The sequence below is a fragment of the Cebus imitator genome, unplaced genomic scaffold, assembly GCF_001604975.1.
Source record: "Cebus imitator isolate Cc_AM_T3 unplaced genomic scaffold, Cebus_imitator-1.0 Scaffold235, whole genome shotgun sequence".
Taxonomy (NCBI): Eukaryota; Metazoa; Chordata; class Mammalia; order Primates; family Cebidae; genus Cebus; species Cebus imitator.
This window is the reverse complement of record NW_016107550.1, coordinates 1,199,307-1,225,055: the sequence shown is the minus strand read 5'-3', so window position 1 is coordinate 1,225,055 and position 25,749 is coordinate 1,199,307. Positions and strand designations below refer to the sequence as shown.

General features: G+C 51.9%; 1 protein-coding gene across 4 annotated transcripts in view; it reads right to left on the bottom strand.

Moving 5' to 3' along the window:
• Positions 1-16,891: 16,891 nt before the first annotated feature.
• CHST15 (carbohydrate sulfotransferase 15) overlaps positions 16,892-25,749 on the bottom strand; it is an 83,792-nt gene continuing 74,934 nt past the window's right edge. For all 4 annotated transcript variants that reach the window (XM_017497875.2, XM_017497873.2, XM_017497874.2 and 1 more), the window contains exons 7-8: positions 21,360-21,507; positions 16,892-19,571 (exon numbers count right to left, since the gene is read on the bottom strand). In XM_017497875.2, the coding sequence (XP_017353364.1) occupies positions 19,381-19,571; positions 21,360-21,507 (339 nt within the window). In that variant the 3' untranslated portion in view covers positions 16,892-19,380. The remainder of the gene's footprint in view (positions 19,572-21,359; positions 21,508-25,749) is intronic.

Genomic DNA, 25,749 nt, shown 5'->3' with positions numbered 1-25,749 from the left:
AACATGAATTTTGCTAAAACCGAAGCAAGAACAAACATGAAATTTATGGTGAAGCCTAGATGGACAAATGATGAAATCATTGATGTTTTATAAAAAGCGTAGGAGAACAATGCCCTAGAGAAATCAGAAGTTTACACATGGATAACTCGAAGGGATGAGAACATGCAGAAGTTGTGGCTGAGCAGCAGATCATCCACGTCAACATTTGAGGAAAACATTAAGCTTCTTTGTGCCCTAATTGAAGAGGACTGACAATTAACAGAAGAAAAAATAGGTAAGACCATAGACATCTCAGTTGGTTCAGCATACACAATTGTGACTGAAACATTATAGTTGAACAAATGTTCCACTCAATGGGTGCCAATCCTGTTGTACCCATGGCCCACTGTGCAGCAACGGGCCCATGACAGTGAGACAGTAGGGGTTGCAGCAGAGAAAGGATTAATGGATTGCAGGGTGCTGAGCAAGGAAATGAGAGAAGACCCTCAAATTCCTCTCCCTAAGGAGTTCTGGGCTTCGATTTTTAAGGGGATTATGGAGGGTGAGTGGCTGGAGAATTAAAGGTGTTGATTGATTGGGGTAAGGGTGATGAAATCATCAAGATGTGGAAACTCATGCTCTGGTGACTCTGCTTCTTATGGGGTCCTTCAGACCAGCTGGCATCAGTAGGGTCCTTCAGACCAGCTGGCATCAGTGGGGTCCTTCCGACCAGCCAAGTCAATACTTTATCCATATGCAGGAGTTGAAAGCATATCTCAAAGGGAAAACTTTACATTTTGTACTGTTTACGTTGTTATCTATAGAGCAGTTCAGGAGAACTATAATCTTGTAACAGGGTCTACATGATTCCAGGACAACAGGCACCAAACCACTATGAGGAAGCAGGTCAGAGAACAGGCTGCTTCACGATGAATGCTGAATGTGCTGCAAGCTTGGTTTATTTTTATTTCTCCCTCTCTCTTCTTCCCTGATTCATTTTCATTTTCCTTTATTTTGGGAGGCAGTATCTCATTCTGTGGCCCAAGCTGAACTGCAGTGGTATTAACACAGTTCCCCACAACCTCGACCTCCTGGACCCAAGCAATCCTGTCTCAGCCTCCTGAGTAGCTGGGACCACAGGCATGCACCACCATACCTGGCTAATTGTTTCTATTTTTTATAGAGATGGGGTCTCACCATGCTACCTAGGCTGGTCTCAAACGCCTGGGCTCAAGCAATTCTCCCCAAGTGCTGGGATTATGGGCATGAGCCACTGTGCCCAGCCCCTGATTAATTTTATAAACAGGATATGGGAAGTTTTACCCAGGTTAACTTCCGAGAAGAGCAGAGCTTTCAATGGAAACTTTAAACAAGTACAATCAAGATCCTGAAGCAGTTCCTCAAATAATTATAACAGAAGATGAAGCATGGCTTTACTAGTGTGATTCTGAAGACAAGACACAAAGCAATGACTGCAAAGGAGTCCCATCAAAGCAAAACAGACTAGTCAAGGGCAAAGGTTAGAGCAACATGTCTGGAGATGCTCAAGGCATTTGGTTTGTTGACTTTCTGGAGGACTAAAGAATGATAAGGTCTGCTTATTATAAGAATGTTTTCCAAAAGTTAGCCAAAGCTTTTACAGAAAATCTCCCTGATAATCTTCACCAGAATCCTTCACCACAAGAATATTCCTGCTCATTCTGCTTGTGAAACAAGCGCTTTTACAAGAGTTTCAGTGAGAAATCATTAGGCATGCACCTTACAGTCCTGACTGATTCGGCTGCTTCTGCCTTCTTTTTGTTTCTTAATCCTAAAAAATCATTATTTCTTACTTTATTTTTGAGACAGTCTCGCTCTGTCACTCAGGCTGGAGTGCAATGGTGTGATCGCAGCTCACTGCAACCTTCACCTCCTGGGTCCATGCAATGTCTCACGCCTCAGCTTCCCAAGCAGCTGGCATTACCGGCGTGCACCACATGCCCAGCTAATTTTTGTATTTTTGGTAGAGACAAGCTTTTGCCATGTTGGCCAGACTGGGCTCCAACTCCTCACTTCAAGCGATCTGCCTGTCTTGGCCTCCCAAAGTGCTGGGATTACAGGCATGAGCCACCACACCTGGCCTTGATCTTAAAATATCTTTAAATGGCACCCATTTTTCTTTAGTTAATAATGTAAAAAACACTACATTGACGTAGTTAAATTCCCAGAAACCTCAGTTCTTTAGGGAGGACTCAATGGCTGGTATCGTCCTGTATTAGTCCATTCTCACACTGCTATTTGTAAGAAAAGAAGTTTAATTGGCTCATGATTCTGCAGGCTGTACAGGAACTATGGCAGCATCTGCTTCTGGGGAGGCCTCACGAAGCTTTTACTCATGACAGGAGGCAAAGCAAGAGTAGGTGTCTTACATGTCAACAGCTGGAGCGATGGGGGGGGCAGGAGATGCTACATACTTCTAAACAACGAGATCTCACAAGAACTCACTATCATGAGGACAGCATCAAGAAGTTAGTGCTAAAACATTCATGAGAAATGTGCCCCCGTGACCCAATCACCTCCCACCAGGCCCCATCTCCAACACTGGGGATTAGAGTGGAACATGAAATCTGGTGGCGGCGGGGGGGCGGTGACACAGATCCAAACCATATCACCTCTCTTACAAAAGTGTCTTAAGTTGATGGAGATTATGTTGAGAAATAAAGTTTATGTTTTAAATGTTTATCTTTTTATTCCATTTTTCCCTAAGTCTTTGAAGTCCCCTCGTATTAACTAATTCTTCCAACCCCTGAATACGGAATATCTTTCCATTTATTTGTGTCCTCTCCAATTGGTTTCATTGATATTTTATAGTTTTCAGTGTAGAGATCTTTCACCACTTTGGTTAAACTTATTCCTGTTTGTTGTTGTTATTTGTTTTGCAGCTATAGTACATGGGATTGCTTTTTTTTTTTTTTTTTTTTGAGATGGAATCTTACCCTATCTCTCAGTCTGGAGGGCAGTGGCATGATCTCACCTCACTGCAACCTCCGCCTCCCAGATTCAAGCGATTCTCCTACCTCAGCCCCACAAGTAGCTGGGATTACAGGCATACATCACCACGCCCGGCTAGTTTTTGTATTTTTAGTAGAGAAGGGGTTTCACCATGTTGGTCAGGCTGGTCTTAAACTCCTGACCTCAGCCAGTTCACCTGCCTCGGCCTCCCAAAGTGCTGGGATTACAGGCATGAGCCACCATGCCCAGTCCAGGAATTGCTTTCTTGATTTCTTTTTCAGATAGTTTGCTATTGGTGTATGGAAACAGTACTAATTTCTACATGTTGATTTTATATCCTGCAACTTTACTGAATTTATTAATTCTAACAGTTCTTTTCTTGTGTGTGTGGAATCCTTAGAAGATCACGTCATCTGCAGACAGGGAAAATTTGACTCCTTTCTTTCCAATTTGGATGCCCTTTATTTCTTTCTCTGGCCTAATTGCTGTGGCAGGAACTTCCAGCACTGTGTTGAATACAGGCAGTGAAAGTGGGCATCTTTGTCTTGTTCCAGATTTTAGAGGAAAAGCTTTCAACTTTTTCTTATTCAGTGTATTAGCTGTGGGTTTGTCATATAGCCCTTTACTGGGTTAAGATATGTTCCTTTCATACCTAATTTGTGGATGGTTTTTGTCACGAAGGGATGTTATCTTTGGTCAAATCCTTTTTTTGTCATTGATTGAGATGATCACATGGTTTTTGTCCTTGTAGCATTTCATAGGAGTCCTCAGGGAAATACAGGACAGCCCAAGTGCTTCCTGACAGCGTCTCTCCATCCAGGCCACGGCAGACTACCCAACTCACAGCTGGAGGGGGACACAGACTGAGTTCTGGCAGCTGAAATGAAAGTGGCTTGAAGAGTCACTTCTCAGCTGAGGCAATGGGAGTTCCCTCTTCTGATGCATGGGCTGAGACGGCCCCGTGTTTCAGGAGACACAGCCACTGGTTGGTGAGGGGCTGTGATATATGAACGAGCATGGCCTTGAGGGACTGGGGAAAGGGAGCGATTACGAATGAAGACATTTATGCGGACAACAAACCTACGAAGAAAAGCTCATCATCACTGGTCGTTCGAGAAATGCAAATCAAAACCACAATGAGATACCATCTCATGCCAGTAAGAATGGTGATTATTTAAAAGTCAGGAAACAACAGACATTGGTGAGGCTGTGAAGAAATCGGAACGCTTTTACAGTGTTGGTGAAAGTGTAAATTAGTTCAACCATTGTGGAAGATAGTGTGGTGATTTCTCAAGGATCTAGAACCAGAAATACTTTTTGACCCAGCAATTCCATTACTGGGTATATACCCAAAGAATTATAAATCATTCTACTATAAAGACACACACACATGTATGTTATCGCAGCACTATGTACAATAGCAAAGACTTGGAACCAACCAAAATGCCCATCAATGATAGACTGGATAAAGAAAATGTGGCACATATACACCATGGAATACTATGCAGCCATAAAAAAGAATGAGTTCCTGTCTTTTGCAGGGACATGGATGAAACTGGAAGCCATCTTTCTCAGCAAACTAACACAGGAACAGAAAACCAAACACTGCTTGTTCTCATAAGTGGAAGTTGAATAATGAGAACACATGGACACAGAGAGGGGAACATCATGCACCAGAGTCTGTCAGGGGGTGGGGACAAGGGGAGGGAGAGCATTAGTACAAACACCCAATGCAGAGCTGAAAACCTAGATGACAGTTTGACAGGTGCAGCAAACCACCGTGGCACGTGTATGCCCACGTAACAATGCTGCATGTTCTGCACACGTATCCCAGAACTTAAAGTAAAATTTAAAAAAGAAAAGTGCAGCCAAGGGTCACAGATTGGATCTTCTATGTATGTATTTTAGGCAGAGCAAGGCATGTGGCTGTATCTGGGTTACCTCAGCTTTTCATCCAGACTGTGGACACTCCTAAGCCTACACAGTAGCAGCTTCTTGTCCAGACCCTCTGTCCCTCAGAACCCCAACCCCAGCCCCAATCCAACCCAGCAAATCTCCCTCACAGCCAGAGGGGTGAGAGCAAACGGAAGGGATGAGGGAGAAGGCAAGTAAAGGAGAGGAGAGCAGAAAGGACCCAAAGGCAAAGTGCACAGGGAAGGGGAAGGTCAGGGCCCAGCAGGATGAGCACCTGGGTTCAAGATGGAAATCCCAGGCCTCCGTGTGTTGAAGTAGGGCTGGGAAGGTGCTCAAACAACCCGGGGGGGGCCCTGGGAATGGGGGCCAAGGTGTCGAGCCCAGCAGCCCCTGGACCCGTTCCATCTAAGGAGATGAGTCGGGAAATGGGGATAAGCAGAGCCTGCCTGCATAGGACTGCAAGACCACAGATGCAAGGCTTAAGGACAGAGGAGGCGCAGAGAGGAGAGGGGAGAGGCCAGGGAAGACAGAATGCTGGGGAGAAGTAGAGAAGGCCGAGGCGGGCAACGGCGGGGAAGGATAGGCGCCCTGCTGCGTCTGCAGACAGGCCCCGATCCTGCTGCAGGAACTCCCCATCACTTTCACCCCCACTTCCAGCGCCCCGTGAGGGTAGTGATGGCTCCTTCCGGGGCCTCCTCATGGTCCACAGTCCTAGGAGGGGTCTTGAGGCCACAGTACAGGTAGCGGAGGTCAGGGTTTGGTAAGGCTTCAGGAGAGGGGGCTGGGAAGGTTGGAATTGTCCCAGGGTGGAAGGACAAGGTGGGGAGGAGGTGTCTGCGCCCCTACCGCTTCCGAAGGAGCTGCTGGGCGGCGCTCCTGGGAGGCGGGGCAGGAAAAGGAGGCGCAGGTGCGCGCGCCTCTGGGGGCTGCCACACCCACCCCTTCCCTGCCACTGGGCGCCTGATTGGCTGAGCTGAGATTGGCGCTTGATTGGTTCCGCTCGGCGTCGGGAGCTCCCCGGCCAGGTGAGAGGTGAGCCGCGAAGCCAGGGGAGCGTCCCGCGCGCGGGCAGCCTCTCTGCGGAGGGCCGGGAGGGAAAGGCTTCCTGGCTGCAATGTCCGCATCGGCCACCAGGGGGCAGCGCAGGGCTGCCTTTCGGCGCCTCCCGGTCTCCCGCGAGCTGTTCCGCAGAGCCCCAGGGGCGTCGGGACCCGGCTGCCACTCCCCGCCCCCGCCGTCTTCAAGACCCTTCGCGCAGTTCCTCGGCAAAACGCCTTAGGAATTCAAGCAGCTTGGGGAAAGTGGCGAGTTTTCAAAAGGCGATAAAGAGACCGGCAGATCTGAAAGGGCCCCCTGAAATCCTCCGGATCCCCACCTCGTTCAGAGGCTGGGGAAACTGAGGCTCAGAGAGGTTAAATCACTTGCCTAAGATCGCCCAGCTCTTTCTCTAGCCCCCCGGTTCGGTCCTCTCACCAGACATCCACTGCCTCTGCCTCAGGAACATCGCTCCACTGCAGGAGATCTGGGAATAGGGATAGAGCAAACCAGGCAGCCATCCTGGAGGAGGCAGCAGCACTTGAACTTGGCCTTGGGGTGGGGTAAGAGGCGGACTCAGTTGAACGGTGTAGAGGTGACCACTCCTGGTGGAGCCACCGCGTGGGCAAAGGCAGGAGGCAGAGGCGTGGAGCCCCGGGAGGCACGCGCTTTCTTCGGGGAAGTAGGAAGATAGTGTGCATAGGAAGTGAGCGGGATCCTGAGGTCCTTGCAGGCTGCCCTGGTCTCCGCCTTTAGAATCGCAGGCTGGCTCGGCCCAGGAATTTTCCTGAATTCCATTATGCTGAAAACCCAGAGCATGGCAGGAGTCCTCCCGATTATCTCATGTGGAGGTGGGAGTGAGCAAATGGTCTCCACGGCCACTGGGGCGCCGGCCAGCGTCCGGGAGCCCGGCCCTGAGGAGGGGAGCGGCCACGCCCCATTCCTCCACCGTGACTCGAACCCTCAGCGGCCAGAGCTCCCGGCCACCGGGGCCCAGTACTGACCTCAGAAGTGGCCGTGTCTGGGTGAGCCCGACGTTCCTGGGCTCTGAGCAAGCCTCGGCCTCTGAGGTGGAAGGGCCCCGGGAGCAGCCTGCCCCATCTGCTCAACAGCGCCTGCAAAACCATGGGGCGCCTCCCAGGGACAGCAGCACACCCAGCTGGCCCTGACCTGCAGGTAAATGTGGGACAGGCAGGGGACGCAGTGGAGGCAGCGGTAGAGGCCGGGATGTAGTTTCTGCCCCTGGGAGGCTGGGCACACAGTGGGGAGCAGGGGAGGAGGAGACCCTGCAGTCTGGGCATTGCTGTGGCTTCCACAGCCTGAAGATGGCACCCAACCCTGACGTCACCCCTCCCTACCTGCAGGGCTCTGCCTGGCCTCCCAGCCTCAGGTCACGTCTGACGTCATTGGTCCGCAAATTCCACCGCCTCCTTGGAAACCCTTTCAGAGACTCAGAGTTGAGAAGCCAGGGCTAGGACTTGAGCTCTGGGGACGGGCAGACCTGAGATCCAGGACCAACTCTTCTCCTTGCGAGCTAGGGAGCCTGGGCCCATTGGAGCCCCAATTCTCCCACCTTTATAATGAGGGAACCAGAATAAAGATAAAACCTCCTCCTGGGGTTGCAGTGAGGATCTAATGAGACACAGGGACGCCCCCGCACAGGGCCTGGTACTCACTGCGAGTTCACCCGTAGCTGGCCTGTTATGACTGTTTTTCATCCCCTTTTAGGTGGATGGCCTCTCATCCGGCCCCTGCAGGTGACAGGTGTGTCGGTGTCCCCTAGACATCCCGGGCGCACTCAGCTCTTCTGGCTCTCAGCTGATCTTGTATTTACCACAAGCCAGTTGTGGTTGTGCCCAAGCCTTTTTTGTGCCAGCTGTTCTTGATGTTATGAATGTACAGTTTAACTAAATATCATATAAGCTAGCAAGTTTGCAAACTAGTTAGGTTTGTTTGTTTTCAGAGATGGGGTCTTGCTCTGTCACCCAGGCTGGAGTGCAGTGGCATAATCACAGCTCACTGCTGCCTTAAATTTGGGGGCTCAAGTGATCCCCCCACCTCAGCCTCCCAAGTAGCTGAGACCACAGGTTTGTGCTGCTAATATCTATCTATCTATCTATCTATTTATTTAATTTATTTATTTTGTAGTGACAAGAGTCTCACCATCTTGCCCAGGCTGGCCTCAAACTCCTGGGCTCAAGGGATCCTTCTGCCTCCCAAAGTGCTGGGATTAAAGGTGTGAGCCACCGTGCCCAGCCTCAAACTGTTTAAAGATTCCTTTATACTCTTAAAAATCATTGAAGATCCCGATAGCTTTTTGTTTATGTGGTTTGCATTGATTGATATTTACCATATTTGAAATTAAAGATTAGAGACTTTTAAGGCACAGGAACACACAAGCACACATCCCATCAGCTCAGAGGTCGGGGTTGGGGCCTCTGGAAATCTTTATTTGTACCTTCTGGAGAAAATGAGAGCATCAGGGGCGAACAACATCATAGTCTGACCATGAAAGGAGTTTGGACTTTGGATTCCCTGAAAGCGTCGCAAGGGAGCCCTGGCCCACTCTCGGAGAGCGCCTGATGGAAGCTGATGAAATACTAATGCAGAAAGGAAGCTGCTTCCTGAAAACCAGGCTGGAAACTTTGGAAAGTCCCAGCAGAGATGGTGACAATGATTTGGGGGAAATAATCACGCAAATAATGACGGACTCTGCCTCGAGATTGCCTTGCAAGCGGCTTCCAGGTCTCATGTCCCTTTAGAAACACTGAAACCAGAAATCAGTGCTGGTTCACTGTGCTGTGGTTCCTGCCACGGAGATGACCCAGCGCGCCAATCGGTGGGCGCCCGCTCAAAGGAAAGGTTTTGGCTCCACACCGGAAAGGCAGACAAACAGATTTGCTGTACTTTAAATACTTTAAGTAAAAATAAAATGTTTAAGAAACATGTGTGGTTAAGTAGGATTTCCCCACCCATCTAACTTGCCTAATGCTGCAATTTACAGATGTTGCAAGAACACTGACCCAACCCAGCCTTCCCCTGCTCTGGTAAATGCCCCCCACCGCTCCACCTCAGGATGGACACAACTCCAAGTCTAATCCTTGCCTGTGACCATTTGGGGCTTGCCCTTGCCTTTGACCACCTCCACTGCCTGCCATATCCTTCAGTTATTCACAAGCACAAGATGGGCCTGATTTGGTGGGTTCCTACACTGGGTTAAGTACTAACTGTGTGATCGAAGAGCAGTCACCTAACCTCTCTGAGCCCCAGCTTCCTTTTGTGTACAATGGAAAGTCACACATTAGCATGCGGATGCCCCAGCTGGGAGGGCACCGTCAGTAGTGACGTCACTGTCCCACTGGTCCAGTGCCTCTGAGACTCCGCTTCAGCTGTGCGCCCTACCCCCGGCCTCTGTGATCACTCACTTGGACCACAGAAGCCGCAGCCTTGGCCTTCCCTTCTCAGCACTTCTACCTGCTCCAAATTCATGACCTAAATCCCTGCTCTAACCAAGTAATTCCTCCATTCGGAAAACGTCAGTGTGGGAAGCTCAATACGTCATTAGTTCAACCAAAGGTGTTTACGCTGAGACCTAAACCCTCTTCAACCTGGTGCCCACTTAGCTGGGTGGCTTCACCTCCTAATGCTATGACAGTCCTGCCTGAGGACCATTGCTGAGGTGACCTGACCCGACCCCCAGGGTCCAGATGCTGTGTGGAGGGTATTACATGCGTGAACCCTGGATGTCTCCATAGAGCCTGAGTCTGAGTGCACCCCCATTCTGCAGATAAGAAAACAGAGGCTCCATAGCATCGAGTTCTCTGCCTAAGGTCACCCAGAGGACAGTGGCGGAGCCAGGATTGTAGCCCAGGTCTCCCTGACTCCAAAGCCCGGAATGTTTCTATGCTCCTTTCTAGGCACCGAGGCCTTCCCTGCTCTTGTGCCCTCCCTGCTTCCTGCCCCTGCTCACCCCATCCCCTCCTCCTGGCATCCCTGCCTGTTTTTCTTTTTCCTATCTTTTTGAGATGGAGCTTTGCTCTTGTTGCCCAGGCTACAGTGCAATGGTGTGATCTTGCTGAAGTGGGCAGATTGCTTGAGCCCAGGAGTTCAAGACCATCCTGGGCAACAGAGCAAAACCCTATCTCTACCAAAAACATATGAAAAGTTAGCTGGGCATGAGAGCAGGTGCCTGTAGTCCCAGCTACTCAGGTGGCTGAGGTAGGAGGATCACCTGAGCCCTGGCGGTTGAGGCTGCAGCGAGCCGAGATGGCACCACTGCACTCCAGCCTGGGCATCGGAATGAGACCGTGTCTAAAAAGAAAAACAAAGATTGCCTTTGACAAAATGGTTTGTTACAGTTCCCAAGAGGAAGGGACACACAGGGGTAAGTGGGGCCACGGGGAAACACCGGGGCCCGGAGGCAGAAAGAGCCGGGAGGGAAACGGTGAGCCAGAGCCTCTGCTGTGGTTTTCACAGGAAGAAATGGACAAACAGCCACCAGGATGAGCCGGGTTAGAGCTGAGTTCACGTGATTTCATGGGGCTCAGGGTGTCGTGTTTCCTGACACCCTGACAACCTCAGGTTGTCTGGCCCCCTGGCCCCGGGGCGATTGGCGCACTACATTGCATAGTGTAAAAGCTCAGGAAGGGAGATGGTTGGGGTGGGCTGGGGTTGGCTGTTTTGCATACAAAAGGTGTGCTGGAAGGGTCTTGTAACTAGGGATTAGCTAGTCCTGACAGGAGCTGTCCTTCCCAGGTCAGCAAGATGTCAAAGGATCATAAAATACAGAAAATAATCAACATAACTAATACAAGGGTGGTCACGATGAGGAGGCAGCAATGGGAGAATGGTGAACTTTGTGAGGTGGGGGAAAGACAGGGCAGTGAGAGAGTGGCTTGGGAAGGGGTGGGGGCTGGCTGGTCAAGGTGGTAGGGTTGATTGGGAGGTTGCTGTGCACCTGAAGGACAAAGCGGGGGGCAGAGCCTTCCTGCAGAAGAGACGGCAGGAGCAGGATGGCTGAGATGGGTTCCAGGGTGAGCGTGGGCGAGCAGTGTCCGGGTGGAGCTCAGTGATACGGCCTGCACGGGCTGCTCACTGCAACTGAGATGGGACCCTGCTGGGGAGACGGCTTAGGTGGAGGGGCAGACCCAAGAGCTCTGAGTCATTGATGCTGGAGGCGCCACCTGTCACCCAGTGGGTGCACCAGCCTGCGCTCAGGGCTGAGGTCTGCGAGTCATCAGTGTAGAGATGGCCTCTGAGGCCACAGACTGTATAAGACCAGTTATGGGAGAGGGCTGAGGACTGAGTCGCCGGGCACTCCGATATTCATGGCCAGAAAGAAGAGCAGGTGCAGCCATGGAGGCAGGGTGAGGACCAATGAGGAGTCCGTTGTCCTGGAGACCAAGTGAGAGTTTCAGGAGGAGCTGCCAACAAAGCCGACAGGGCCAGGAGGCTAGATTAGGGATGGCATTTCCAGAGGGCGACTCACCTTGACCCTCCCTTGACGCTCAATGAAGCAGAATGTTACCCATCCCCAAAAGAACCCCTTGCTTCTTGTAAGCAGACCTGTATTACCAAAAAATTGTACTCAACAATTGTATTTTGAATTCCATCTATAAATACTTGTGGAGCTTCTTTTCTCTCTGTAACTTTAGTACCTAATATCTTCCATTTTTCCTGTTGGACCCACAAAGTCTAATATATTTACCACCTGGCCCTTTATGGAAAATTTTTGGACATTTTGAGGGGGCATTCTGAGAATGGCTGAGGGGTCATGGGGCACACAGGACCCAATGCAAGGTACAGTGGCTTGGCACTGAGGACTACGGCATGGCAGCCTTGAGGGTCCTGGTAGGTAGAGGCTCTGCCAGGCCTGAAACATGCGAGGAGTGCTCTTCGTGCTGCCAGATCCAGCCCAGCCTCCTCCTGGGGCTTGGTCTCAAGGAGGAGGGGGGAGGCAGATGGGGAGGTCACAGAGAGTGCAGTGGCTGGGGAGGGGTGAGGGTGTCTCACCAGAAATATGTCATTGTCCCCAGTACTGCCCCTCATGGCTATTGCAGTTCTGAAATGTTTTAGGCAATGCTGTGATCAATGTCTGTCTGTTTCTGATCAATATCTGTCTGCTGCACTGCAAGCAGGCAGGGACCAGCTCTGCTCTCCCAGGTGCCTCGGATACCAAGCATAAGGCTGTTGCTCCATCAATATTTGTTGGAAGAACCGGTGAAGGAATCAATGAATGAGCAAATGAACAATGCCCCACCCCCACCACAATGCCTGGCCCAATGCCTTGTGCATAGTAGGTGTTCAGAAAATATTCGCTGAGAAATATTTTGGCTTTCTTACACTTTCTAGCTCAGGTGTGTATGTTTGATGCCTTTGAGGCCCTGGGCAGGGCTAAGCCCTGGGGTGGGGCAATCTGCTTCTGATGTGACTCAGGGCTCGAGGGACTCCTCGCCACAGCAAGCCCATCAGACAGCCCCTGAGGTCTGCCTTCAGGGAGGTGCAGACAACTCAGGCCAGCCAGCCCAGGGCAGGGAGAATACCTGTGCCAGCAAGTCTCGGCTGAGAGAGGCTTTTGGCAGAAATTGTCACGTTTATTTCCCTTGTTTTCCCCTAGAAATCCCAGTCATCACCTAGACCCTTGATGGGTCGAGCTGGAGAAACCCCTGGCCCAGATGACCCCAGAAACCACTGCCCTTTCCTGAGAGAATCTGAAAGGGGGGCATTTGAAATGGAGAGAGAAGAGAACCGACCCTCAAAATGCAAACAGGCTGCTAAGAATAGGATCCTGGGCTGCTGCTGAGGGTGTACAATGCACTATGGTTAAAAGCACTGATTCAGAATGTGTGAGCTGCCATTCTGCTCTCTTTCTGGGAATCTGAGCTGTGTGACCTCAGGCAGGAGAGCAGCCTCTCTGATCCTCAGTCTGTACTTGTTAACTCTGCAAACCACTCAGGAGCACAACAGACTCATGGGTGCAGAAAGGGCCTGTGGTGTGTCCCCAAGGTTATGAGATGGCTGTCCCAGGCCCTCTGCTGGGGAATTGGGCTTTAAATCCAGCTCATCTGGCTCTAAACTCAGGGCTTACCCTCTTCCCACGCTGTCCCTGTCAGGGGCAGAGTTTGGTGGGTGCGAATCAGTCCCTTTTGATGGAAAAACAGCAGAAGGGGGATGGCTCATTACCTGGGGGAGATGGGCAAGGATGCAGGGAGAGGCAGCTGGGACTTCCCCACCCTGATTCCCTGGCCCCCTCCTCAGGGATCCATGGGCCTCTGACCCTGGACAAGTCACAAGGCTCAGCTGAGGCTGAAACGCCTTGTCCACTTCTAGATCTCACCAGAACCTGACTTTAAAGGGGCCTTTGGAAGCATGCAGCACTGAGGGGACACCCCAGAAAGCTCCCGGGATCCCCAGTGGCCCTCAGGCCTGCCAAGGACCCTCTTGGAACCTGGCCTCCTCATGCTGCTGGCCCAAACTAGCAGCTCTCCACCATGGGAGGGGGGGGTCTCTCACAGTCTCTGTGCCCCAGACTCGGTGCCCAGCACCTATAAGACAGTCAGCAGAGGCTGCCCAGCATGGAGTAGACCAAGTCTCCTCCTTGCTTTGCCACAGGTTCGACAATGAAGAACCCAGGTGCAAGCCTGAGTTGGGTCCTGGGTGCCCCATGGCAGAACGCAGCCATTTACAGGTAGCAATTGAGGGAGCCCTGGTGCTCCTCCCCAGCCTGTCTCATGGGCCTGCTGCAGTTGCCTTCGAGTCCCCGCCTCTGCCTTTGTACTCAGCCCTTATAGTCCAAGGTCAGCAACCTGTGTATCCCGAGGCTCCCAGAACGGCCTACAGTGCTCCATCTGCTGCCCCGGACCTGAGTGGGAACAGGTTTGCAGAGGACACTGGGGATGAGCCAGGGGAATGGGGACAGGGCTGGTGAGGACAGAGAGAGTGGGGGTAAGGCCAGCCTGTAGCCATCAGTGACACTGGAGGCCAGCCTTCCAAAGCCTAAAGCCGTGAGGCTGGGGGCCATGGAGGTCCCCAACCCCCGAGGCTCTCTCAGGGACTGGAAAATGTTCTAACCATTTCTGCAACTTTCATAAGCTGCTGCCTTTGAAGTGAGATGAAGTCAACAACAGCGGAACTTCAGCAACCTGAAACTACTCAGGTGGCTGATGTGTGCAGTTCACACACATCCTGGAAAACTCACAAAGGAACTTCACAAAAATTTTTAAAAATTAAAAAGGTAAATAACTGGTAAGCACTCAAAAATTACTTCTACCAAGAGCTGGAGAAATTGTCCTGTCTCAGTTGCAGGCGACATGGCTGACTCTTAGAAACCAGGTGACCTTTCGTGGGAGAAAGACTGTGATGTGACTTCAGGAGGATGTGGGTCTGTGGCCTGCCTCCTCGTGTCACCCTGTCCCACGCACTGCACTACCCCACTCACAGGGCCCTGCCTGGACAGGAAGATGCGCTGTCCCGGAATAGATGCATCCAGAAGCTCGGCCTCCTGTCGAGGGCAGCCCCCTCCCCACTCAGACCTGTTCGGACCATAAAGTAGAGCACAGGGAACCGGCCAGGGGGTGCCCCCTCCATCCCACGCTTGCCTGACTGGCCGCCCCTCCACACCACCCTCTTGTGGTTGGCTGAGTAACAGCCTTGGAAGATGTCCACATCATAATCCCTAGAACGTACAAATATGCTCCCTTCTATGGCAAAAGGGGCTGTGCGGATGTGATCTGGAGATGGGGAGATGATCCCCGATTATCCAGTAGGCCCAGTGTCATCACGAGGGTCCTTAGGACAGCAGGAGTGTGAGAGTCAGAGAAGGCCATGTGATCTCGGAAGCAGAGTTAGGCTTGATGATGCCATGCTCTTGACAATGGAGGAAGGAATCACCAGCCATGAGTGCAGGTGGCCTCTAAAAGCCGGAAAACGCAGGAAAACACTCTCCTAGAGCGCCCGGAAGGAACCAGCCCTGCTTATCACTTGACTTTAGCCCAGTGAGACTGACTTCAGACTTCCGGCCTCCAGCACTGTGGGATCACAAGCTTGTGTTGCTTTGAGCCACTAGGTTTGGGTGATTTATAGCAGCTTCTGTAGTTTGGATGTGTGAACCCCAAACCTCGTGTTGGAATCTGATCCTCAATGCTGGGGTTGGGTCTAATGGGAAGTGTCTGGGTCATGGGGGCAGAACTCTCACGAATGGTTTGGTGCCTTCCTGGGGGTGGTGAGTTCTTGCTCTCCTTGTTCCCACAAAAGTGGGTTGTTAAAAAGAGCCTGGCGCCTCCCTCCCCTGGAGCTGTCCTCCCCTCTGTGATATCTGCACAGCCAGTCCTCTTTACCTTCCACCCTGAGTGAAGCAGGCTGAGGCTGTCACCCAATGCCCAGTCCCCAGCCAGCAGAATCGTGAGCCAAACAAGCCTTTTTTTCCTTTATAAACTCCCAACCTCAGGTATTCCTTTACAGCAACAGAAACTCACAAAGCTCCCAGAGCGACGGCTGCTCCAGCCAATGCAGCTTCTGCCCGCACGGGACCTCTTCTGCCTCTGCAGCTCCCCAGGGAACCTTGCCCTGTGAAGTGATGGGAAAACCCGATTCATCAGTGATGTTTCCCATCAGTCCCCATGGGATCCACCTCACCATAAGCAGCACGGCTGCCTGGAGGGTGAGATTTCTGGAGCAACAGGAAAATACCCACCCACACAATCTCTCCACACTCAGGGGTCCCTAGAGTTCCTCCACCCGGAGCACAGACTTTGCTTCAGTTCCCAAATTGAGTCATTTTGTGGGGAAGAGGCGTGCTCCTCATCAGGATCCATCCTGAGGGCTGGTTTCTTGGTGGGGAGTAGGTGGCCTCAAGGGAGAGGCTTTGACAGGAAACCTGAAAGGGAGGAGGAAGTCGAGCCCTCAGCTCTCAGAAATGCACTCAGCCTATCCTGCTCCTGACTCCCCCTCGCCCTCCAGTCCCTGCTGGGCAAAGCCATTCCTGACGCTGGCAGGAAAAGACGGGCTTTTCCCTATTCCAGGCCTGGACACACCAGCCCCCAACCTCAGCACACCACTGTGGAAGGTGGTGCTAGGGAGAGAGGCTCCCCCAGGAAGGTCTGCCCAGAACTAGGGGACCCACCAGGGTCCATGCTGTGCTCAAGAGGGCCCAGCTTCCAGAGCCCTAAGCCTGAGAGGTCCCTTCTGTATGGGCTGAAAAGTGTCCCCCAAATTCATATGTTGAAGTCCCAGGCTCCAGTACCTCAGAATGTGACTGCATTTGCAGATAAAGTTTTTAAAGAGATGCTGAGGTTAAAATGAGGCGATCAGAGCGCGCCTTCATCCACTCCGACTGGTGTCCTTATAAGGAGGGAGAGGCAGCAGGGGCATACAAGTGTGGCCACATGAACACACAGACAGAATCCGCCATCTGCAGGCCCAGGAGAGAGGCCCCCGGAGAAACCAGCCCTGCAGTGCCTTGAGCTTGGACCTCTGGCCTCCGAACTCAGAAAATCAGTTTCCACTGTTCGTGGTCTTTTGTCCTGGCTGCCCCAGCTGAGCGCACACCACCTCCTCCTGCGGGCTTGCCCTCAGTGGAAATGGCACGTGCCAGAGATGCCGGGGGTCTCAAATTCACAGCTGCCAGGGGCCAGGCAGGCCACAGGAACAAGGCCTGTTGTCACCTAACCTTCAAATTTGAAGGTCTGAAGACAACACTAGGCCTGACTGTGGGCTGGGCCGGACCTCCCACCCTGACTCACGCCCCAACAGGACTCGCATAGGGGGTTCCTGGGTAGCATCTGAATCCTCTCTCTGGTCTTGGGTTTTCCTCTGTCTGCTGCTGGCACGACCACACCTCGTCTCTCACCCACCAGAACGGCTGTAACTGCCCTTTACACATGCCTGTACAACTCATGCGGGTCCGACACTAAACCACCACAATTCATTCACGCACACAGGACACCGTAAAAGCACCTCCCAGGAAGAGCTGGGCTGCAGAGGAAGAGCACGCGCCCTGCAGGCATCACTCATATGGATCCATCTTTAATTATGTTAAATATTAATAAAAGTACAGCATAACTGCGGTTCACTTAACGTACTTTACAGGACTAAGGGAGTACAATTTAACACAATCTGGTACACAGCTTTTGAGAACACAAAGGAACTTCAATACCACGTCGTGAGAAATGCTCCAATTCACTTTGGTTTTGAATGGCAGGCTCGAGAACCACCGCCCAGAACGGAACCTGTGCTGTCAGCAAGAGCCGGGCCTCGAACCAGAGGAAGCAGAGGCAGCAGATGTGCCCTCTAAGAAAGGCTCCTGGAGGGAAAGACCATGTCTGGATGGCATTGATTGGCACAGAAGGGATGGGCCTGCATATATAAAAAAGATCCGCATAATAAACCAAATAATATTGGAAATAATACCTTCAGTAATACTTCTGTAAGAAGCAGAATTACACCACATGTTATTCACATGCATAGGAGTGCATAAGAAAAATCCCTTGTTGTAATTATGGTTGGTATGGAATAGTAAAATATGTACTGAAAATGACAAGTTAATTGGCAGAGAAATTAATCTATAAAGGGTTGTGTCCAGAGTGGAGGAGCCTCATCAGCAACTGAACAGAACCCACTCAGAAGATGCACCCACCCACACGAGCACACACGCGCACACACGCACTCTCTCTGTACTGCAAATAAATATACACACACACTGAAGTGATCTCTCCCTGAAGCATCCTTGTGCTCAAGCCAGGTTTCCCTGCTGGTGGCTGCTCCCAGTGCCGCCTATAGAGGAGCAGGGAACTGTCCCTGCCGGTGGGCATAAAGGACACACAGCACCTTCAGTAGCAGAAACAGCCCCGACCACCCTGGCTCTGCGCCCTCTGCAGGCCTTCAAACAGGCTGTGCATCCCTTCTCCAATGGCAGAAAGACAACAGCACCAGGAGGGGACGGAGTGACTGCAGATCCTCCCAGCCCCGAAGCCCAGTCTGTCTCACACGTACAAGTTAGAGTTCGGGAGACAGGTGCTTGCCCTTTCTGGCTTTGGTGGATGAGATCTTGGCCTGGGAACTTTGGTTCACAGGAAGCTTCCCTTGACAACACTTGAGTGCAAAGCTTCATCCAGGTCCCACCTGGGCTGTTGCCAAGGATGCTCAAGCCTTCTCTTAGTCTTCCCCATGACTTCCAAGACATGACAAGACCTCTAGCCCCTCCAGTGGTAAACCAAGCTGCCAAGTAGCCTGCAAAGTTCCATGAAGAACACGGCTCTTAGAAATCTCATTCCAAATCTCAATATGCCGTGTTCAGCCCAAGCTCAGCTTGTGCACCGTGTTTCAGAATGGGGACACGAGTATCTGCAGTCCTTTAGCTGGGTGAGGAACTTTGACCACATGTAGTAGAGAATGTGGAAATAAACTCTTCCCAATGGGAAGGCAGAGAAATGGAGCCTGCAGCCGGCCAGAACTAAAGATTAAAATCCTCTGTTTCTCTGAAGATCTTATAAACCTGATGAGGGCTTGAATTACCTAGATTTTCCATGAAGTGTTCAATTCCTTGAGGTTGCTCATTCTGGCATTAACAGTAAAAATTTCCCTTCCAATTATAAACTGAGTTTCTTGAGAGAAAGTATAAAGAGCAGCAGAGAGCGAGCGAGGGCTGGTCAAATGCAGAAAGTGGTTTGTTTTAAATGCATTCATTTTCTGTGTTAACATAAGTAAAGTCCACAGGACAGGACAGGTCAGAGAGATGATGGTGCTGCCAAAAACTGACTTATTTTTTCCCTTTTGGAAACAGTAAGGTAACAGGGTTTACATCTGAAGAAACTGCAGGGCTGACTTTGGAGTAAAGGAGAAAAAAAAAAAGGAAGAGCCTCCATTCTCGAAAGACTGCAGTTCTCTGTCCCAATGAGTTTTGCGATCTCAACTAGAGTGTTTCAGAAGTGAATGTGATATGATGACACCTGTGAAGATAGCCACTGAATATAGACAGCCTGGGCAACACGGCGAGACCCCATCTCTAGGGGGAAAAGAAGCGAATGTGAAGTGTGAGTTCCAGCCAGGCCATGACCTGTGGCGTGACCTCTGGCGTGCTGACTCAGCACCCAGACTCAGGCTCTCCAGAAGGCGGAGGCGGGCAGGGCAGGCCGGGCTGCCTCCCCAGGTGTTCTCTCCACGCCCAGTGCAGGGCAAGCTATATGCCTCCCCACGCTTCAGGAGACTCTCGGAGCAGAGCTGGATTCTTGAGAAACTGGGGTCTCTGCTGGCCTCAGACAGAAAAGCTCTGTGAGGGGTCCATTGCTGAGCTCTTGAACATCACAAAGGAAATTCCAAAATGGTTCTAATTGATGTGTGCCTAGAGTGGTGGAGTCCTGGGGTTCTCCACACCGTGAGTGAAACAATTCCCCACAAAGAGAGATTTGTAAAATCCTGGCGATGACAGCACAGACGGGCCCAGCACGTGCAGCACGAGTTCAGCTCTCACGTTGTCTTCCACGCAAACGCCTCATCAGCAAGGACCTGCGCCAGCCTAGCATTGAAGGGCCTGTAGAAATCCCGCAGAATCTTCTGTGTGATCGGCCACATGGGCCCCAGGTTCCGGTCCTCAGGACGCCGTGCATTGGATGCGGGGCTCTTGGTCATCAAGGCCTCCTGCTTCTCACTCAAGGGCCCTAGAATAAAAGAAGATGAGTCCTGTAAGGCAGGAGGCATGGCAGGAAGTAAAAGGGACTTGGCAGAAATCCCAGCTATGCTTTGTATTCAGACAGGAGTTTCCTCTAAGAAGAATGTATTTGGGGATTAAAATTCTTTGGCTGGATCCATTTTGGAGGCACTAAGGGAGGAAGGTGGAAACACCATTAGGAAATTGCAAAGAAATTCTATGGCGGGCGCAGGATGCCCACCCTTGGGGGCGCCCAACTGGCATTTAATGACGATACAGCGCCCAAGGCTGACCTGAAGGATTCCCTTCCAGCAGCCCTGGATGGGCTGCTCCCATGGGTGTCAGCTCATCCTTGGAGGAATGTGCAGCCTGCCGGCCACAGCCCATGGGCTTCAGTCCTCCTGCTCAGCATCCCTCCGGAATTCCACCATCATCGTTTCTACTTTAGGCTGCTCATGCCAAGGGCCCCAGGCCCGGACAGTTTCACCCTGTGCATCTTGCTATGAAGTGGCCATAAGGAGGAGGGTAGGGAGGAGGCCACCTGTCCCCAGAACCCCCACTGGCTGAACCTCCATCTACAGCAAGGAGATCGTGAAGAGAGGCCCTGCCGGCAGGGGCTGTCGGTCACCCCCACATCCCACCCTCTGGGCCACAGCTTCTTGGTGTAACCCATCACTGCTCAAGCCTCTTTACCCGGGGCTCTTGGGATCTGGCTAAAGTCCTTAGCCCATATACAGAAAAAGCATGTCCGAGCATCCTAGGGTCATATAAGATACAGAATTGACTTTACTGTCCATCTTGGGGACAAAAGACAAGCTCATTAATGGGACAGAGTCAACATGGGGCCAAATCAAAGAAAGATGATTCTAAGCCTTGGAAGGGAAAGAACTCATCAAAATCCATCATATTACCAGGTCTCCAAAAAAAGGAGAAACAAAATCAAATGATCAAAGAGGCCCAAGTCCCAGTGGTAGGCAGATATATTTCCAGAAATATTCAATTAACAAAGTTCCCGGGCAAAACCATTAGTCAGGGCTGCAGGAGGTATTCTGGGAAGGAGGGCAGCTTGTTCCGAGCCTGCTCAGCCTTTCAAGCCATCCTTGGGTGCCCCATCCACATGGGCAGCACTTGCCACCTGTACACATGCCTCTGCCAGCCATCGTCACAGCCAGTAGTGTGGCCTGTCACCACAAAGTGCCGCTCAGGCCCCTGGGGGAGGGGGCTGGTATCCACATGCTAAGGGCCCAGCAGCCATGACCAGCAGCCAAAACTCAGCCATCTCCAAGAACACCCAAGATGATACAATGATCTGTCTGTTCCCTCCTCCAAGCCCCATATCCTCTGCTCCAACCCCCTAGTGACATCCTGTTGGTCCTACAAAGCTCAGCTCTCAGGCCCTTCCCTTCCACGAAGGCTTCCTCATCCCTGCAGTAGCTGGGATCCCAAGCCATCAGCACATAACTTTCAAGACAGTGCTGACCTTCCCCATGGCAGCCTACCTATCATTCAGTTAGGTGTCCTACGAATTCCTCCTCTGTCTTCACTAGACCATAAGCTCCCAGAAGGGAAGCCAACTCCTCCTCTCCAGAGACTCCCTCACCACAACCCCACTAATGACCTGTGTGTAGTTGGTGCTCAATAAATGGTAGTGAGCAGGCCTCTCTGAGGGCATCCTGAGTGCTTCCAGCTCAGCCCATCCCCATCCAGCTGGTCAGGTCCGCATTTGACCCAGAAGGCTCCCAGAACAAGTCCATGGAGCTCATGCTTTGCCTCGTAAGTCTAAGCACCACACTCATACCTAGGTTCAGAAACTGGAAGACCTTGTGCATGGTGTACTTGACATTGGATGCATGATCCTCCAGGCGAAGAATGAGAAACTGCTGCTTGTCAAAAACGCTGAGCCAGTCCAGAAGGTACACAGCATAAAGCCCGACCTGGAGCCTCACCTAGGACCATAGAGGAAGGGCATTATTTCAGGAGCAGTGGCCCTGGCATCATAGGGCACTTTTCCAATTGTGGCATGGCATTTCACTATACCACAAAAGAGTTACCCTAGCGAAGTTAATTTCAGAAGCTGGATTTTAACACAAGGCGTTCTTGCTTCTTTATGGGGAGTTTTGTGCTGCATGTACAAAGAATTCCTATACTAGGGGCTGCATTTAATCCTCACAACACCCTGTAAATAGCTCCGTGCCTCCGCTTCACAGGTAAGGACTGAAGTGCAGGGAAGAGGTCAAGGGTGTGCCACCCAGTGGTGCGTATGTTCTTTGCACAATATCCTGGCTGTTTCTCCGCTCCCCAGGTGTGACCTCTATGCCTAGCACACAACGGGCTGTGAAAAATCAACCACAGACACCCCAAAAACAACCTAGATGAGTGACGAGCCAAATGCCTGCTGCCACAGGAACAGCCTTGACCGTGAGGGTATGTGTCAGTCAGTGGCTAATCGGCACTTAACCAAGTCCACAGGTGATGTTTCTATTTGAATCCTTTCTTCTTTCCATTACCCACTTCCTGGGTCTTCATCCTTCTGTTTCTTCTCTCGTGCCTTACCGCAAGCTGTGTGGTGAAGATTTAACTCTACTCAAAGAGAGCGCTAGTCTTTCCCTCGGCTCCTGGGGGGTGATCTCTAGGCCCCTGGACATCCTCCCGGACAGAAGTGTCTTGGTTGGCCCGCGGGCTTTGGCCATAGGCAGGTTAACACTGTGATTTATGATGGGGCTTTGGGCCATGTGGTGTCAGTTCTGACTGGTAGGACTGGAGGCTGAAGGTCAGCCACAGGAGCCGCATGTGATGGAGCCCCAGTAAAAAGCCTGGACCCCCAGGGCTTGGCCTGGCAATGCTCCACGAGGATTGTCACACACCACGGCTAGTGGCGCGATCACCATGTATGACTCCACAGTCAGTGGACTCAGAGCTCTGCATCTGGGTCCCCCTGGACTCTGCCCCTGCACTTCCTCCCTTGCCTGACTTTAATCTTCCATCCTTTCCCTGTAATAAATCATAACCATGAGAGTGATAGCCTCCAGTGTGTTCTGAGAATACTTCTGGAAAATTACTGAACCTGAACGTGGGTTGAGGAATATCTCTCTTGAACTTGCAACTAGTGTTGGAAGTGAGGGAGTCTTGGGAACAGTTTAATCTAACCCCACAGTTCACCCTAAACTCTTAGCAAAGCTTCCATTTTAAAAAAAAAAAAAAAAAAAAAAAGCTTCTTCCCCTTTCACCATGAGGCCCCTTCTCCAGGGTTCTCCCATTGCCTCTTCCCCACGTACCCAGGGACCCTGTTCTGCCTATCTGTGTCTGCCCAGAACTTCTCATCTGCCACCAATCCCTTGGTTGACGCCCCATCTACACCTGCCTGAAGCTGACACAGCCTCCTGGCTGATCCTCTTCCCTAGGTCTCTGCACTCCCATCTGTATCCTGCCACCAGCATGGGCGTTCCAAACCGGTGACCTGGCCACAGCCAGCCCTGCTTAAAGCCTCCATGGCTTTCTGCGCGTAGAAAGTCCTGAGCGTGGCTTCAACTTCCAGCTCATCCTCCCAGAGGCAGCACCTCCCAGCTCCACAGGCTCCTCTTCGGAGTTCCCATTTTCTAGGCAGACACTCTCATGTCACATTTCCTTTCCTGCCCAGCTTGGCCTGGACCTTGACCTTGAGGGCAGAGACTGCGGCTTCTCCACCATCCTATCCTGTGCAGAGCCTGGAGCTGGCCCTCAACATGGTTCTTGGGTGCAATTGCTGAATACAGTGTTAGCAATAAGACAATGAAAGACTGAGCAAAATACGTACAGATGCTAATGATTCCTTTCCCATTTCATTATTTTCCTAACTGTGGAGGAGGGTGGGGAGGAAGAAAAGCAATTAGAGTGGATAAGTTGTCTCCAAAATTCATTAGCTGTTTCCAACCCACACTTTGTTGCTACCTCACATGCCAGCTCAGAAAAAGGACCTCAAGCTGGGCCGAAGCTAAAGAGAAAATGAGAACGTGCCAGTCTCGGAAATAAACATGCGTGTCGCCTCCAACGCAGACAAATCCTGACAAGACCATCTCGCTGTCAAGTCACCAGCCTCCTGGGGCTTTTCAATTCTTTCCCTGGCAGGCTTGCAGGTCATCCCTCGCTGGGGAGACCAGTCTGATAAGGTTTATCTTTCCCAGAGAACGTGCCTTTCAACAGGAGAACTTTCCAGAAGGAAAGCAGCGGGTGTTTGTGGCAGGCTGGAGTGCTGTAGAGCAGCCGTGGCCTGTCCGTGCACCTGACTGGGCACTGCACCTGACAGATGTTCTTTGAAACCTCATTGGTACCCGTCGTCCCCAGCTCCCGGCGTTGTCTCAGGTGGACACGGGCCCGAACCACAGCGTGGTCCTCCTCAGCAGGCGGGGCTGGACCAGGAAGAGGAGGACAAGAGGAAACCGCAGGGGCTGGAGGCGGGAAGGGCCTCCTGGCACTCCGGGGCTTCTCACGGAGCTAGCTCCCTCCCTCTTTGTGTCTTCCCTCTGACCCATCCACCCCAATGGTCCCCGACTCCCACCCCAACCCCCAGCTCCCTTGCCAGGCAGTGGGAGTGTGATCACCTCAAGTGACAGTTTCTGGTGCAGGCAGCATCACTACTACAGCCATGCACCGTGAAGACAGGACAAAGCCCCCATTAGATTCCTTTTCCCTCACCTTTTCCCGGTATAGGACAGAGAACCAAAATAGAACAAAAGTAAAAAGAGTATTTAGGGCAAGTGCCCAATGTGCTTAAAATGAGAAAACATCAGAGCTGAGAGAAGCCTTTGAAGGTAACTGTGCCAGTGGATTAACTGATAAAAACACGGAGGCCCAGGGTAGGGCAGGGGGCTACTCAGGGTCACAGGCCAATACTCTCGGAGCCAGGACCGGAAGCCAGGTCACCTGTGCACATGGGGCTCGTCCCCCATGCAGGGCCCCAGGGAACAGCAATGCCTGCCAAGAGCCGGGGCTGAGCTGAGCACAGTCCCAGTCCCCCTTCTCCCCAGACGGGTACCTGGCCGAGCCTCTGTGTCCCCAACTAGGGATGGGCACCTGGCTGAGCCTCTGTGTCCCCAACTAGGAATGGATACCTGGCCAAGCCCCTCTGTCCCCAACTAGGGATGGGTACCTGGCCGAGCCCCTCTGTCCCCAACTAGAGATTTCAGTTGCAAGTCCCCATCCAGCATCCCCACTAGTCCCAATTCTTCATTTGGCAAATAAGCTGAGCTGGTGCCACCATGTGCCAGACACCCCACTAGGCAATGGTGATTTGCTGCTAACAGACAAGGCCCTGGCCTCAGGGAGGCTGCAATCTCGTGGTGGAGACAGGGCTGAACTGGTAAAGAAACAGACTTCAGCGATCACCTTGTGATGCACAGATGGAGAAAGGAGTGGCTGGAGAGAAGACAGGCAGAGTAAAGCAAGCCCTGGAGCAGGTTTCCCCCACCCAGAGGGCAAGGAGAAGGGAGTGGTGGCTCTGTAACTTGAGCCCACAAACACCGACCTGGAGGGCCTGAGAAACAGACCATGGCCCTGTCCCCAGAGTTTCCGATTCAGGAGGTCTGGGGCTGGCTGAATGCTTGCACTTCTGACAAGTTCCCAGGGGCTGCGGCTGCTGCTCGTCCAGGCACAGGGCTTCTCCAGCCCTTGCTCTGAGGCAGGCGCACTGGCCGCTCTGAGCACCCCCCAGGGTAGGGTGTGCTGCAGAACAGTGGCGGGGGCTGGCCAGAGGCAGAGGGGTCTGTGCTGCCCCTGCATCCTGGTGCCACAGGAAGGCAGTGAATGCCTCCCTCGGGGTGTGCAGGGGGCCCGGGTGCCTTACAAAGCTGCCCTCCCAGGGCTGTGGCTGGGCTGGGATTCACAGTTAAGGGAAACTGGCTTCTCCTCCCAGAAATAAACATTCACCTCTAAGAGGAAGGTTTCTGATTGCCTGGCTCTTTCTCTGCTATGTGAGCTCTCCAGGGACTGAAGAGAAGATGAAGGGACAATCTGTTACTGCCACATCCCTCCTGTCCACTAAGCCTGCCCCTGGGGATCTCCTTGACCAGAGGTGCCCGCCAAACTGCTATCTTGTCATCCTCAGCAAAACACAAAATTGAACATAAAAGCCCAGGCCTCGTGCCAGCAAAACCCTTTGCTTTCAGGAGCCAGCTAGGGAAGGCAGAAACTCCCTGAGTTTCAAAGGCCATCGA